A 17,359-nucleotide genomic window follows, 5' to 3' on the forward strand; every position below is an offset into this window, starting at 1 on the left:
TACAGCTGCGACTGAACTTTGCCCTCCTTCCACACTGAACAACAACAGGCAGAGTATAAAAGGGGGGAGCAGGGGAGGAAGAGGCTTGTTTTTGTTCACAGAGTTGAAGGAAAGCAGAGCTGAACAGAAGGAAAGAAGACTTTTACACCAGAGGGTAAGTGACAGATTTTGTATAGTTTTATCAAGTCGCTTCAAATTACGCAAATCCCGACATTCCCACGACGTGAGGGTGTAAAGTCTTGTATACAGTGTACAGTCTTGTATATTTGATGAATGCAAATGTTTTCGTTGTGCATGCATGGTATCCTATTTTGGTCAGATATTCAGTGACTTTGGCTAAACATGTTTTATTTTTACTGTAAGCTTTTATTAAAATTGAAACACCACGATTTAGGAACTTCAAGTAAACAGATCTGTTCACTCAACTAGTTGAGCAGTACTTCTTAGGTAATGCTGCCGTATCAGACTGGATGAGAAGATGTAACAGTTTGGAGGGATACATAAAATGATTTGCAAAAACGCTTTAGTGAATTTGTTAGGTGAGTTCAACCCATGTCCTTCTCCCCTTTCAACTCTCAAACTTCTCCCTTCTCCCTCCTCCCACCCCTATCTCTTCCCTCTCTGTGCTCAGCAGATCGGGGCAGCGAGGAAGCAGCACCACAGGCATGTGGGCGGCCCTCGGTCTGCTCCTCACTCTCTGCCTGCTCCATGGGGGCGGAGCAGAGAGTGACGGGGGTGGGCCGCGCTGTCAGCTGCCGCCAGCCTGGAAGATAGGGGAGGTGGAGCCCATGAAGGGGTCAATGGGCCGGGTGACGGTGGTGGCTCTTCTTCAGGCCAGCTGACTGTTCTGTTTGGTGCAGGCTTCCAGGTATGCACCAGTCACATGATGACAAGTGTGTAATTTGACAGACAACATATAAATCATATTAGATATTCAAAGAGACAAGTTCATTTCAAGGCCTAGTCTTTGAGGTTTGCAAATTTTGCCCAAATATGGTAGGTGGTTCTTATGCAAATATTCCAAAGTTCACAGCCCAAGAAGCACATCCTGTTCACTAATGCTGACATTCAGGAAAGCACCATTAAGCAGTCTGTTACATGTAAACTCATTTTTGAATTCATTGTCTCCCTTCCACGTAGAATGGATGGCCTGCGCCAAAAGCTGGAGAGACAGGGTCTGAGGGATGTGGTCTACATGGTGGTTAACCACCAGGGGGAGCAAGCACAGCGCCTGCATCCCCTGCTCTCAGAGAAACTTTCACAGAACATCATGCTCTACAAACAGGACGAGCAACAGACTGATGTTTGGCAGACCCTCGGGGGGGATAAAGATGACTTTCTCATTTATGACAGGTTTGTTGCATGCACTAGATCGTTCGTTCTCAAGATCACATTTGGTTTTAGCCTCACAATGGTTTTCTGTCCTTTTCCCATCAGGTGTGGTCGTCTCACCCACCACATCTCTCTTCCATACTCCATCATTGGACAAGGCCATGTTGAGAGTGCAATTAAAGATACCTACTGCAAACGCATATGTGGAGAGTGCTCACATGAGGTAATGAAGTTGTCAAAAAAAAAAGTGCTGTGCTCTTTCAGTGAGAGACAACCGTGAATGCTAATATCTCTTTTGGCACTGTTTCCATTTTTCCACAGAGTGCTGAGACCCCAGAGGAGTGCAAAGAGACGGCAGATGCACAGCCCGATGCAGGAGGTGTCCCAGCTGCAGAGGGTGACGCTGGACATGGTCACGGGCTTGATCATGGCCATGGTCACCATCATGGCCATCACCATCGTCATGGCCACCATGGTCACCATGGTCACCACGGTGACCACGGTCAACATGGAGACGGTCAAGGTTTCCACCCCCGTGGCCTCGGCCATGATCAAGCCGGTGGTCATCACCATGGAAGCCATGATGGCGCAGGCCATGGATCTCACCATGGACAAGGTCAAGGGCAGGAAAGTGTTAGACTGCAGGGTCATGGCCAGGAAGGTGGGATACCTCAGGGTCAGCAACATGTAGATTTTTCCCAGGTGCAGCAAGCAGTGCATACACAACACATGTCACAGGGGGCCCATGCTGCCCCTGTTAGGCCCTGACAACAAGAGAGGTCGAGGTGAAAGCCAAAGTACAGCTGACAGCGGGCAGCAGGCTCTGACAATGAAGCCTCTCCCAAAGCCAGCTGATGCTGACACTGACGCAGGCTGTTTGGCGAAGCAGGGAGCGAGCAGCCAGTCGGTCTCTGACACTGTGACGAGGCTCTTCCCGCCTCCTGACGGTGACACGGACAGACAGGCAATGCAGCCAATAATGTCAGGGAGACCTGACAGTGACGCATGCCCTCTGCTGCCTGACAGCAGCCTCAGGCAGCCCCATGAGCCTGACCTCCAGGTGTTGCTAGCTGAGAATGAGACCACCAGTAAGCTGGTTCTGACATCAGTCTCACAATAACACCAGCTAGCAACACTGAGGCAGAGCGCTCTTTTTTTTACCAACAAGTATTACTCTGGGAGAGGGGAAGGCAATCCTGACAGCAGGGATGTGGGGTCGATGAAGAGGTTACATCTAATTTTACACAGATTAAGATAACACAAGATAAATAGACACATCAACCATGTAATGCAAGTAATTAAATTGTGGTTTAATGCGTATCACCCGGCTCATCCTGCCTGTCATTGGGTTGCTCTCGGCCTCTCCTAGGAGTGCATGTGGTCAGCATGTTCATAAACTGCCTCCTCCATTTTGCTCCCTCCTTCCTTTATGAAACCAGATGCAGAAACTATGCTCTAGTGGCGTCTGGTTGATGTCAGGCAGGAGAGAGAGGAGAGGGAAGCTCACGAACATGATGAACACTTAAAACGATTCAAAGTCAAGAATGAGAAACAACTTAAAATGTGAAAGAAGTAGTACAGGAACAAAATTAGAGAACATAGCGTTACTTTATATCGAATGGGATTATTACCACACATTAAAAGGGTTATATTCAATGGTATCTATTTGTCTAGGAACTCCAAAACACAGGCCAAGTAAGAAATGTTCTATAAATCAGCATGCCCATAGGGTGTGCTATCACACCATCATTGTTATTGAACACACATATATACTTTTGCTTTGTCCTTGTGCAGAAGCTTTAACGTCTCTCAGGTATATCTTTTTGGATATTTTATGTTTTTTTTTTCTTTGCATTCACAACATTTGCTACGTAGGCTGCAGACTGCATACATTTATACAAAGATAAGAGATTGTTGGAATACACTCTGTGCTTAATGATGGATTCTGTGGGAAGGCAACGGTCACCTTGAAAACCTGATGCTTGCACAGAGATTGTATTGTGCGAAGGATGTTAAACGTGGAAACCGAGCGCTGAATAAAGATGGCTGAGTAAATATTTGTGCGTGCGTTATTGTCAGACTAAAATAAGATATGCAGTTCTCCTCTCACTGAATATATACACATCTGTGGATCATCCTACAGATTCTTCACTAGTTTGGGATCTAGTAAATTTGGAGGCCAGGTCAACAACACCTTGTGCTGTTTTTCCATGTTATTTGAGTTGTTCCTTAACCATTTTTATGTCTGTGCCTGTGTCAGATGCCTGGTCAGGTCTGCGTGGGTGGTAAATGTCTAAGTAACATTTACACAAATGCCAGGTCCAAACGTTTCCCAGCAGAGCACTGAATTGTCACAAGATGGTCATTATGTCATTTACTTTTCCTCTCAGTGGCACTAAAGTTGTGGGTGATTGGTGTATATTTATTTACTTGCTTATTTATTTTTAGAAGAATTAAGGCGCATGATACAGAGCATCCCTCGGTCATATTCATTCACTATTCTGAACATGCTTTTTGCGGTCGGACACACAGTATGTGACGTCAGCAAAGCAGGGAGATCATATCATCTACGACTTGTATCTATTTCAGTACAATTTCATCTATTTTATAAATAACCTACGCATAACAGTTTTTCCTGATCAATCCTTGGACAGGACATGTGCTGTTCCTCCCATTATGTGTCAGCAGATGGCAATGAAGGTCTATAGGATAAACCTCCAACGCAGCTGGTATGGACTAAACCTCTGTTGACAACGCCGCCCTAATGAGCTTTAAACAGAGTGCCTTTTCATTTAAATCATTAACATATAAGTGCCATCTTTTTTTTCCAACCCGAAGCTTGTGCATGTCAGCCGTCTTTTTCGATAGTTTCTATTTTCCCATGATACGTCCACAAACATATAATTTGAGCAATACCTTGTAGTTCAGCTCATTTTGAATGCAAAAAATACGCTGCTCCAAGTGACAGATTTTTATAATTGCAGAGGTCATCTTTCTAAAAATCTCTTTTTGGTCATTTATGGTTTTACATAGTTCCTCAATGGTAAATCGTATTTGTAACATACCCCATGTTGCTGAAAGTATTCACTCACCCATCTAAACAGTTGAATTCAAGTGGTCCTAAGCAATTAAGTCAAGCACCTAGGCATGAAGACTGCTTCTGTTGAAGCTGTTACAGCTGCAAATGGAAGGTCTACTTCATATTAAACCCTATGTATTAAGAATGGGATGTCACTCAAGTGTGTAAAGGCAGATGAGCAAATACTTTTGCCAATATAGTGAATATGCATACATGTATTGATGATGGACTTCTTGTTAAACCTATGTTAGTTTATACAGATAATATGTGTAGAAATAAATAGGATGATTCTTCTTGTAAACAACCAGTTTGGATTCTAGGTGCTTCTGTTCGTCTTTACATTGAGAATTGCGTTATATTTAAGTTGCATCAGACAATGTACCATCATCAGGCAAAGGAGAGCAAGTCCTTTTTCTGTAAAACGTAACACTTTTAATGTCAATATATGGCTCTGAAACTGTGAGACTGCCTCCTAGACCCAAAGTGAAACACCCTCTGCTTAGTGTTATGTGGCTGAATTGCCTGTTGGACTGTGTGCCTGAAAAGGTCAACAACCAGCCGGAGGTAATAAATGAGGCTGAGGTGGACTGCTTGTGTGGGCGTAATTGGGCTGAAGATCCAATACAGGGGAACAGTGACTTATGGGTAATTACCTGCAATGTCCTGAGACAAAGAGCTGTGAGTGGCTGTCTCTCTGATTCAATCAGCCCCACACAGAGCAGCGCAGTACACAGCCTGGGCCTTAATTGTTCAATATGCTTTCCCCTCGATGCACAACTGTTTTTGCAGCCGTTTCCCCTTCACTTATTCCAGCGGCGGCGGCGGCGGCGAAGAGACAGAATCACACACTTCTGAACTCGCTCACACAAAGTTGTTCCGCGCTGCTCGCAAAACAAGCACCCGTTCCTCCGCCCTGCAACCACCGCACACGTATATGGGAGCAGATCTCGTTTATTATCTCTGAGACACATATAAGGAAATTTGTTTGCATTTGAACTCTCGGGGCACAGTCGGCTGAACACTTTCTTTATTAATATCATGTTCTGTCACCGAATCCGGGTCTGAACCGACCTTTACAGTACATTATGCTGCTCCTGTGCTTTTAATAATACACTCGGCACCAAGTTAAGGAGGCCATGTGAATTAAGCACTGTTGGGGATTATCTAAGGTCAGTAACATGTGGAATCTAATTTGTTCATTTTACATTTGCAGCTCCAACACTAACATTAGATTAGCAGAAAATTAAATAATGACTCCAATTTCCAGTGTGGAAATTGAAGGGAATGTTAAGATACGATGAATCCTGGGAGTGTTTTGAGGGAGTAGCATCGAGGAGGAAGACAACATCTGACAAAACATGATGCATAAGATGCTGTATATTTATTGTGTAACTTGTTGCGAGCTTATTGATCACACATACAACACCGGAAAGGCTCAATTGGTAAGCAAACAATATCAAATCAACACAGTTCTTGGCCCTGAGTAAAACAGCAGCAAACAGACAGTGGCTCCAAGAACAGAATAACATGAACGCAGCACAATAATATGGGCTCGTATGAATTAATGAAGCCAGAGCAAACCGATGAATTATGGTGTTTTTCACACTTGAATGCAGAGGTTTCCGATTTTGGCATTTAGAATATTTCCAGTTTTATGAGCTTGGGCCAGATAGTGCTTTGAGGGCTCCGAGCAGACGAATAAATAACACATGGAAAGAAACAGAGAGCGGAGCCACTGTACGTTGTGTAAAAAAAAAAACAACACAAAACAAACAAACAAACAAAAAAAAACAACAGAAAAAAAAAACAGGCTGTGTACCGCTGTACTCAAGTCAAGAATTAAACTATTTCCTTAACAAGCCAAAAAAATGTGTGGCTCAGTGCTCTTGAGTCTGATAAAGAGAAAGAACCAACACAAATTCTTGCAAGATTACTTCCAGACTTAGCTGAGCGACATAAAAACCCACCCTTGAACTGACGCAAAAACCAAGAGGCTGGGGACCGAAATGCATCATTGTATAATAAATGCACTTTTTCCATTAATGAAATGCTGAAATCACATAACAGGAGAAGTATAAGAACGTAGAGTCACAGTTTAACTATTCCCCTCTTCCTCTATCGTGTCTTCATTAAGGATATATCTGCTTTATCTATCCATTAATCTTATGGTACATATTAAATACTCCATTACAGTACAGCATTCTAGCAATCTGTTAGTGTAAAATACATCCTATAAACTTTGTGAAACAAAACCGAAGCTTATCCATACTAAAGGTTCCTTGCTGTCTCGAGTATTGTGCTGACTAGGAAACATAAGGATACAAAACCCAAATACTATTTTAAACATCAGATACATGTGTGTACAAAGTGCTTCCTCTAAAGTGTCTGTAACATTTATAAGCACAAAATAACACTTGTTTTTTTTTTTTTGATATATACTACATTATGAATGCGCTCGTGGTAAACTGTCAAAAAAGAAAAAAAAATACTCAATGTAGTAAACATCTGTACAGTAAGCTTGAAGAAAAAAGCACCCCCCCACACACACAAGTTTTCTATCCAACTGTAACCTTTAAAAATACTTTTTTTTTTAAACAACTTTTCCTCTGTATAACAATTGCATTGCATATTTCAGTTTGCACACATTCACAGTCACCATGGCAGAACTGAAACACAACCTCAACAGTACTTTTTCCATTCTCAGATCTTCCTTCATATAAACATTGAGAGCCCTCTGAGGATCTTTGGATGGGTGTGAACACTGCGAAAGGCTTCGGGACCAGGCGGTCCCGCTGAAATGCTACCGACAGCCGAGCTGCAGGTCGATATCAGTCTCATCCAATTTGTGGGTTTAATTTCACAAAAACACGACCCTTTGCCCCACCTGGCCGCAGTAAGGCTGAATGTAGAAAAAATACACGTACCGAGCAGCAATATATTGTGACTGGTAACATTAATGACATAAAAATATATACTTGTAATTTTGTAGCACTAGTAAATATATTAAGACATATCTGCGACAGCATTGGCTTGCTGGTATCATCCACACAAGAAGGCAGCAACGATGGAACACGTGGTTCTTTTCAAAGAAAAAAAGAGAGAGAGAGAGAGAGAGACGGACAGAAAGAAAAGAGAAATGGCACATTATTCATCAGATTCACATTTTTTGAAAACTGTCATTTTGTGGCCCCTTCTCTATCTTCTCTTTGCGATGGGATTGTCTGATACAAAAGACCTATTCTGTGTGAGTCGTTAACCTATTTATGCCAAAAGGATGAGTACGACACGACGCACAATGCAAGGCCGAATGGGTTGCCTTTGCGCTGCAAAGTATTGTGTTTTTGTTTTGTGTATGGTGATAGGTGTACAAAACCTCTGATTCATTCACTGAGCTGTTGACATGAAAGTTCATTGTGCTGTATCGCAAAACCATGGATATAAGACAACCTCTATTAGCCTCTGTATAGACAGCTTACTATACACAGCACGCTATGCTGTCGTGGTTGTGACAGGCATATTGTCAAGTCTTTATGATGGGACGAAAACACGGGAGACAAAAGCTCTCCTCTCCTTTCTTCACGCTCACATTATATAAAGTCTGCACTGTCAGGGAACTATAGACAAGCTTACGCAATAAGCTAATGAGGCTAAATAATTGATTAAGCAACAGATTCTGCCGAATAATGCCCTAAATCTGGTTATTCAAAAGAATGTATGCAGCACAATAAGTAGGGATTCGTGCCTAATCACGCGCACATTGTCCACTGTAAGCTTGTTGTATGTGCAAAAAATCCTCATATTTGCCTCAGTCAGACGAGAACTTGAAACTAGAGGGCTTTCAGTACTAACTCTCATTAAAAAAAAATGTTGGTTTGAAAATTGTGGTCTGTTCTTTTTTTCTTACCAGCGCAATCGGAAACATGCAAATTATGGTTGACGAAAGATTTTCAGCGTTTTATGACAATATGGGAAAGTGAAATGTGTAATTCAGGCAAATGCTTCTTTCTCGTGTGTTGTGCGTGTGTGTGTGTGCGCACCGTGCATGCACTGTTACTGTGTCGGTTCCACGTGAGTGCACACAGAAGATTAACACTGATTCGTCCGATACACACAGCAGTACTACTCTGCACAGAGTGATGCATAAACGCACAAATCTTAACTAAGTGAGCATAGTACCATAGCACAGCAGGCTAATAACACTATCATAGGCACAGCTTGTTAACACTGTGTACTTGGCAGATAGAAGTGTAAAGTGTGAGCTAATTACATCTTTCACAGTCTGTCAACTTGTTCCAGTTGCCGTCCCTGCAATAAAAACTCAACGTGAGAAGGCTGTAACTCCTTAGTAGAAAGTTTGATCATTAAAGTTTCAGCTTATGAGCGCTAGTTGTAAATTTGTGAGATTTGGCTGCTGTTAAAGCGATGCAGTTTAATTAACAGGTGTGGGTGTGTACCCTTTTCCTTTGTGGCAAACAACTATATTAACATGCCCTCGAGCAAGGCACTTGGTGGCGCTCTGTGTCCTACAGTACAGCCTGCACAGCGTGGCAGTGAGTTGAGCATGAATGAATCCTTCCTGCACGTCAGTGTGGTAACTAACAAGTTCTCTGTGATGATGTTAAAAGTATAGGAAAATAGATAACCACAGGTTAAAAGAAAAAAAAAAAGCACACTGGGATAACATCTGATATAACAACGCTATAAACGACCTGTGATATTCAATTCATTCCAGGAATTGTTTGATTTCCCTTTTATGTCTTTACTACAGTTAGTCATTTCCTTTCGCTTCCCATTTCTCCTTTTAACATGCACCAGGGACAAGAAGAGACACATTAGCAACAGCATATGTGGGGACTCTTCTTGCTTTCATTTATTATTGTTGGCATTCGCTGCCATGACTACTTTTTTATCTGGGCGTGGACAATCAGCTATTTGAAAGAATTCATTGTATTAAACTCGCAGCTTTGGGGAAAATTATCTTGGCATCATATAATCTAAATTTGGCCACTTGTTTATGAAAAGATATGAACAGCTTTAGCCAAAATGATGCCAGGAATGGTTATATCTGCATAGCTGTGTGTGTTTAACAGTGTATAATGTGGGGATATTTTATATATATATATATATATATATATATATAAGCACTAATAAGATGACGAACTATGAAACCCATAACATAAAGGGTGAGGTGCAGCAATCCCCTGCCAGGCAAATGGTGGCAACATCAGCAATGACTTCTATTTGACTAGAATGTGCTTTTCTTCATCCCATCGATCTTAAACCGACACAGCTTTGAAAGATTAAGACTTCATGTTGTGGCTCGAAACATAATTAGTCAGAGGCGTAAAGTGACATAAGGCAGTCAAGCGCTGACGTGATGCTTTTGTTCAGTCATGCGAGGATGCAGACGGACAAAAAGCAAACGGTGCGTTTGGTTTGGGACGTTCTCTCGTGCATCATGTTAATCGATTTAGAAGATGCAATACAGATAAGAGTATAGCTTGTAGGCTTTTCACGTCTCCCTTTCAGCAACTTCTGCAAACAGACACCTGTACACGTTCATCCGCCAAGCGCGCTGTAAGTCACTGTATTTGGTTTCCAGCAGGAATCAGGCAGGGAGACTGCAGGTGACTTCCTCAATCTGCCTTCCACCTAAAGATCTGATGGCACTGTCATTTCACGGCGAGAAATTCCCCAGCAGGTCCGGGGTAATGTAGCCCACGGGCAAGGCGGCCTTGGAGGGGTGCTGCGGCAGAGAGGGAGGGGGAGACTGGCGGGGAGGCGGGTTGAGGAGCACACTATGGTGACTGTCCAACTCCTGTACAACTGTGTAGTCTGCAACAGGGGCAAAGAACGTGGACTGGGGAGAGTCAGGAATTATGTAAGGTGACTGATTATCCTCTGTCAGGGCTGCGGGTTTCGTCTCCACTGGCTGAGGGTGTATGGCTTGGTAGCCATCGCCAGGCAAGGGAGTGCTGATCTGCCGGACACTGCTCTCTGGGTTGTAGCCATTCCCCTCTGGATCCACTACCACCAGCTGGAACTGAAGCTCCTTTTGCTTCTCTTGGTCTTCGCTGTCTTTTCCCTTCCTCTGCCGTTCCTCTTCCGTGGCCGAGGTGCCCTCTTGGATTCTGAGCTGCTGACCAGGAGACAGCACAACACCCCCAGAGGGCATCACATTGCTGACTTGGGCGTAGAAGTCTGTGTTGACCCACGTCTGTGGCCCTGGCGTTTGGGTTTGGACAAGGGACCTTTCGCCTCCGTCCAACGCTGGTGCACCTTCTGTAACATCGAAGGAGGCTTCTTCGTCCTCGGGCTGACCTGGCAGAAGAGTGGCCATCAGCATTAGGGTGTCTCGTTCGGGCACATCTGGGTTGTAGCATCTTGCCTGGCCCGAGTCGTCATCAGGGAAGCTGGGAGTGAACGACGAAAAGAAAGGAGAAGAAATTCATATTTGCACGGTCTTCTGCATGAAAACAAGGGCTTTATGAGAGAACCTTTGGCTTACCTGACGTTATTGGAGCACCCTACATTCATGTGGTGGCTGATAGACTGAGGCACACCCAGGAGCTTCTGGGTGTCTGAGCCACGGCTATCCCCCTTCTCTTCACCATCTGCATTCTCTGCATCCACCTCGATGAACTCGACCCACGGCTCGTCTTGATAGAAGTCTGGCGCATAGGTGGGTAGGCCGCCCATGCCGCCACCAGTCAGGATGAAGTTCAACTCGTCCAGCTTCCCCTTCTGCATGTGCACAGATTTATGTGTAGTGGCAGTTAGGATGCAGAAAGTAACAATAATAGTTTTTCCTCTGGAGAACTTTGCAACTCATGAGTCTAAATGCTCAGATGTATTGACCCCAAAACTCAACAAGCTTTACGTTTCACCTCTATCTGTGAAAAAAATGGCAGCATTATTGTTTTGGTCAGGCTTGACGTTTCGGTCGCATTCTGTTTATTGTTATTATTAACAGGCAACCACTGGGAGAGGAGCGGTGGGTGGGTGGCGATTACGTGGCCTAACATGCCCCAGTTGAATGAGACACACAGACACACAGAGGTCTGTCTTTGATCAGAATTACAATGGAAATGTAATCAAAAAATAAAAAAACATGGTTACACAACGCTTTATATAATCACTTCACTGAATCAGCAAAGCATAATTTGACTGTTAAACAGTCTACTATTTGTGTTTACATCTGTGTACAATCCAATATAAATAGAACGTATACATTAGAGTCCAGATGACACTGGATTTTTGATTTAAATGAGATGAAACTGTTAAAAGACAAACACTGAAGTATGTGATACACAAATAAGAATATTTTCCAACTGAAAAGGAAACTCTGCTTGACAAAACATCAGTGTGGCAATGTCCTGACTTGCCTTAAACGTATACATCTTTACATCTTTGACAAGTTAACTCACACTGGTAGCGCTACTGGTGGGGTAAAAAAAAAAAAAAAACACTGACAAGCACAGACATACAGCAGATGTACCTTCAACAGCTCTGAATCGATGCCTTTGATTTTGGGTGCGGGAACAGGTGGCAACAGAACCATCATTAATCTGCAATGACAGACAGACACGATGTACACACTGTAAAACCGAAGAGTAAAAGTGGGTTAACAACTTTTTCAAGTCTTTTTCCCTTCACAGCTTAACAATGAAATAGTAATGATGTTTTTGTCATTTTGTTTAGTATTTAAAGAGTTGAGTGATCCGCACATTTCAGTCAATAAATGCATTGAAAATTCATTTAACACGGATACATACACAGACAGTTGGACCAACTCAGACACACAAGTGTAAACACAGACAGAAAAACACGAGTGGATTGTCCATTGTCACTATCGTAACTAACGTGTATTCCTCTTTCAATGCCCACAAAAGTGGGGCTCATCCATACTGTGATGTCTCAGATTTTAAGAATGAGGTTGTTCACACAGAAACTGACAGTCAGTCAATGCAGAGTGAAGCTGAATCTAATGAGGGTGATCTTATTTAAAGTACCCTTGAGGTGGGTACTCCTACGTGTAATCCTCTAGATTCTGGAGATGACATAGGCACATGGCAAACTCAATTAAGAAACAACTTAGCTTCTTTGTTTTTAAAAATGCACAGCGTTCTTCATGTATTGGAGTCAGCTATACAGGTCATAGTTGAAAATCTGGCACATATATTCTCATTGTCTAAACCTCTACTGAGAGACGCTGTCATCAGGGTTTTTCAGGACCATGACCAGGCAATTAGTGACTCCCTTCTTCATGACTTAGTGGAAGTTTTGATGAAAACTAATGTTTTTGTCAGCGCCACATCAGATGGTGCAGAGCTTTCAACTGCTAAGCGCAGGAAAACATTTGTAAGGGCCAACTACCCTTTGGCAATACCAGTACAGTACACTATAGATTCCAGTGGACACACAGCAGTGTATGTGTCAATACTGCAGATGATTCAGACAATGTTTAAGAATACTGACATTCTTGACAGGATTCAAGAAACAAACCATCACCCCCTGGAGTGTCTCATGAAGATGGAACATATTTCAAAGAAAACCCGCTATTGTCAGAGGGTGGAGAGCTTAAACTTGCACTGATTTTGTATGTGGATGACATTGAACTAGTGAATCCTTTAGGCACATCTAGAAAGATCCACAAACTTTATGCAGTATTGGTTACTTGCCAATGTACCTAGTAAATATAGGTCCAGTCTGCATGTTATTCAGCTAGCTCTGCTATGCAAAATGTGGTTATGAAAGTGTACTTTCACCTTTGTTGAGAGGTGCACTCTTGAGCAGGAAGGTGTTTTTGTTGCAACTCTAGGTCAGTGTATCAGAGGGACTGTATTTTGTGTGGCAGCTGTTAATTTGGCTGCCCATGGCCTTGCAGGCTTTGTGCAGAGTTTCCGAAGCAACTATGTCTGCAGATTCTGTTGCTGTACTGCAAACGAGATCCAGTCCAGTAGTTTCTGAAGCAGAGTTTAACATGGGAACAAAGGCCTGTCATGATGTTCATGTGCAGAATGCTGTGCAGGGAGAAAATGCAACTTACTTTGGTGTTAAATGTGAGTGTGCTCTTAGCAAGACTTTGCAACATTTTCATCCCATTACTGGCTTCCCGTCTGACATACTTCACAATCTATTTGAAGGTATGGTGCCAGTTGAGTTGGTGTTGTGTATCTCTGAGATGATCCGTCATAAGTATTTCACTCTCGATTATCTAAATGCACAAATCCGGACATTTCCATATCAGCATGCTGATAGGCTTGATAAACCACAAGTGATCCCCAAGAATTTTTCAACAAAATTAGGCATTGGTGGGAATGGGCATGAAAATTGCACTTTGTTGAGGTTATTACCTCTTATGGTAGTAAGTAAAGTCCCAGAAGGAGATGAAGCCTGGGCCATATTGATGGACCACAAAGACATTGTGCAACTGGTATTGTCTCCATCTTTCACAGAGGAGTCCATCCAGTACATGAAGACTAAAATAAATGATCACCGACAAGGTCTTCAGTCGGCACTATCCAGAACTGGCAAAGTGTTTTGGGCCTCTTGTTCACCATTGGACCTTGACATTTGAAGGAAAACATCGCTTTTTCAAAAGGGTCATACACGACACACGTAATTTTAAGAACATTTTGAAAACACTTGCTACCAGGCATCAGCACATGATGGCATATAATTTCAGTGCCCCCCGCATTTTTCAGACCTGACATAGAAGCTTCTAGTGTCACCTCCAGCCAAGTTTCCACACTGCCTCTAGTGGCAAAAAACTTCATAGAGACAAAGACCAATAGCCAGAACATATACAGTGCACCAAAGATCTCCATAAGTGTCACAGAGTTTGCAAGGGAAATGTTTGTTTCTGCAGGTCAAACTGGAGGACTGCCAACATTTAGCAAGACTGAGCACATACCGCTTGTCAATAACTTTGTTTTCTTTCACTGCAGGGACTACAACAGGTACACTGAGCATTTGCGGTCATTTCAGCCGACGTCCTCAGACAACTTCTCTGTGTATCAGCTATCAGAGCTCAACGACATAGTCAGCCATCAATATTGATGGGCATTTAGTGTTAACACAACAACAAACACAACAAAAAGATTTATTTTGTTCAGAGACTGAAAGAATTAAAATATGTTTCAAAGTGGGGACCTATAGAATCTAATGGAGCAGCGTGGGGAAAAAAACACAAGTGTAGTCTCACATCCAGTGCCACTGACACTGCTCAGTTCCCACAAGCCTGGAAGAACTGAACAGAGTAAGTTTTTTTATTTATTGTTTTGCAAATGCTACACATGATACATAATACAAACCAATCAATGTACGTTTTTCATTCAAAACTGATAATGTGCTTCAAATTGTAATGCCAAAGCTAATGTTACCGATTTATCCATTTTTTTCTCTTTCTCCATAGTAATAGGAAATGGCGGCTCAAAATCTCCTTCTCCACGTTCACATTTCGACTGACATTGTTAGGGAGATGTCGCTATCCTCCCGACCAGATACTGTAGATGATCTCAAAACAATAATCAAAGAAAGATTTAAGTTAGACTTTGACTTTAACTTGTCTTTCGAAGACCTTGACTTTGATGGGCAGTTGTGTACATCCTTGTCTCAAAGAGCTGGGGTCACAGACAGGATGGTACCGCTGGAGTAAAGTTTAAAATGGGGAACTTCCGCGCAAAGTTGAGTCGGGCAGGATTTAGTGAGGTAGCTGTAAATGCCGGAAAAAGGAGTAAGAACAACCCCGACAAACAGCCTACCCATGCTAATATTAAAAGGCCAAAATGGGCCGAGGTGAATTTCCTCCCAAATTTCCTGAGAGGTGAGGATCTTGAAAGCCTGGAAAAAATTAGGCTCCAAATTGTAGACGAAGTGAAGATGATTGACAAAAACCTGATGAGCTGCCCGTTGGAGAGATCCTGGAACACTGGCCTGCCCTTACAATGGAGTCCCGGGTGAAAATAGTATCAGTACACACAGATTTAATTGTTTTCTTGAGCACTTTTTAGGTGATCAAACGTGGCTTATGCTTTAAGGTAAAGCTTTACGTGACCCCACATTTGAGAAATGGTTACAGTGATTTTCCATTATGCAAGAGATGTGAAAACTCTTATTTATTTCTGGTTTCATTTTTTATACAGACTGCAACATTTAACAGTGATTTTATGTTTGTACAGATTTATTCTGAGTGTCACAGGATCACAAAAATCAACCCGAAAAACCATTTCTATGCTGAGCTGGATCGACATGTTCCACGTCTATAAAGTCTGTTCAGGAAAAAATGCTGCACGCACTGGAAAGGCAGCAGAAGCTCCTGATCAGCTCTTTAGCGCTTACGACCTCCAGGTGAGTTGGTTACACTTCCTGGTGCTTGACAGCAATAGTGAATTATGTTCAAACTCTAATCTCTACAGTCTTGAGTCTATTTTACTGAAACGTGTCTAAAAAGGATTTGTTTTTTCAAGACAGAAACAATTGTTAACATGTGCATGGAGACGTAAGACACAGAACAACAACAAATAAAAACATTTTCCATGCTAGAGGACCCACAGCGACAAAGACGCTGTTGGTCTGTTGCGCATAACAAGAGTGTGTTTATCACAGAGCTGCGCACGTGCCACGCAGGTCAGCTCTTTGCAATAGCACAATCTACTGACTTAAATGTGAAATGTTTCACAAAACAATGTGTGGTTTTTGGTCTGTTTTTGTTTTTAGAAAAGTTCAACTATTAAATGAAAAATAGGGAGATTGTTTTCAAAAACAAAACAAATGCCACATTTGGCATTTTTCAACCTACTGTCAATAGTGTGTTTTTATATATTGCTTAACGTACAGAGTGAAGAATTATGTTCTCTCACTCAAGGAACAAGTTGACGTCCATGGAAGACGTGCTGTTGTTCTCTATGCTCTCCCTGCTTATCTGTGTGAGGATGACTCCAAGTTCCTGAGGATGTGGGATGTAAGTCAGCATACTGTTATATGAAATGTTTGGAATTTGCTTGCTCTGTGAATTTAGGGAAAAAAAACATGTTCTGGTTGTTTAGTTTAAGTTTTGAATTAGTATTTAGTATTTCCATAAATTTGTTTTTGTAGTGTACAGAAGGGATGCAAAACAAGCAACATATTGTTGCAGAAATAAAGAACAGTAATCAGAACAAATAGAATTGAACAAGTAATAGAAATAAAGCATTAAACACCTTATTCAACAAATAATAACGGTCAGTATAAACATATCAATATACAGTATATGCAACAGTGAATGCTCTGATCTCCTATCATTAGCCTTTAACAGTCATTAACTAAACCAATAACTGGACAATTAACATACAAAACATAGATGAATAACAAAGAGGCAGACAACCATCGAATTCAAGCCTACTGGTTTCTGAACGCACACAGGGTCTAGCTCACAAAATCAAAGGAACGGCAACAGTAATTTGCCCGTCAGCCTCTACATCGGGATGCTTCTCCCTGCTGCACTGACTAACTCTGCAGAGCCTTTTTTCTGATAGTAGGGGACGTAGTTCTGCACATTTTTAACTGATTATTTCTTGGCAGGCTGCGCTTCGTCACATAATCATATTCAACAACAGTTGACAGTTGTCCCTTTACTTCAGCACTTTAAAGTGTTGACGACCATGATCAAGGAATGTTATGGAGGTAAGCTCTGTAGGTTAATAGATCAAAAAAAGAACTCCCCTGATGTTATGAAATTCACGGGAAAGATATTTTTAGTGTAGCAAAAGGAGATAATATAAATTTACATCAAGTTGGCAATTTGATACTAAAACAGTTTAATAAAGTCAGGCAAGAAATCTTCATTTCATTATTTCATTATTTATTTGATGCTGTATCTCGAGGTGCAGTCGGTTTGTATTGTGGTACGCCAAGAGGCGTTTCTCCTTTCTCGCTCATCTTCAGCCTGTGGACTCCCCTGAACTG

At 42.2% G+C, this 17,359-nt stretch overlaps 2 protein-coding genes across 3 annotated transcripts in view; one reads left to right on the forward strand and one right to left on the reverse strand.

Moving 5' to 3' along the window:
* On the forward strand, positions 1-3,389 carry LOC125012914 (selenoprotein P). Of its 2 annotated transcripts, none has more exons than XM_047593151.1 (5): positions 1-154; positions 635-868; positions 1,141-1,353; positions 1,438-1,555; positions 1,654-3,389. In XM_047593151.1, exons 2-5 carry the CDS (start codon positions 666-668, stop codon positions 2,404-2,406), a joined length of 1,287 nt encoding a protein of 428 aa, XP_047449107.1. In that variant the 5' UTR covers positions 1-154; positions 635-665; the 3' UTR covers positions 2,407-3,389. The 2 variants fall into 2 exon arrangements, with proteins under 2 accessions (XP_047449107.1, XP_047449108.1); XM_047593152.1 differs by having other exon boundaries at positions 5-154; positions 632-868.
* A 2,381-nt stretch (positions 3,390-5,770) lies between these two features.
* Positions 5,771-17,359, reverse strand: part of ghra (growth hormone receptor a) — a 36,123-nt gene continuing 24,534 nt past the window's right edge. The window contains exons 8-10 of the mRNA XM_047593150.1: positions 11,910-11,979; positions 10,920-11,155; positions 5,771-10,824 (exon numbers count right to left, since the gene is read on the reverse strand). Of these exons, the coding sequence (XP_047449106.1) occupies positions 10,089-10,824; positions 10,920-11,155; positions 11,910-11,979 (1,042 nt within the window). The 3' untranslated portion in view covers positions 5,771-10,088. The remainder of the gene's footprint in view (positions 10,825-10,919; positions 11,156-11,909; positions 11,980-17,359) is intronic.

The sequence above is a fragment of the Mugil cephalus genome, chromosome 8, assembly GCF_022458985.1.
Source record: "Mugil cephalus isolate CIBA_MC_2020 chromosome 8, CIBA_Mcephalus_1.1, whole genome shotgun sequence".
Classification (NCBI taxonomy): domain Eukaryota; kingdom Metazoa; phylum Chordata; class Actinopteri; order Mugiliformes; family Mugilidae; genus Mugil; species Mugil cephalus.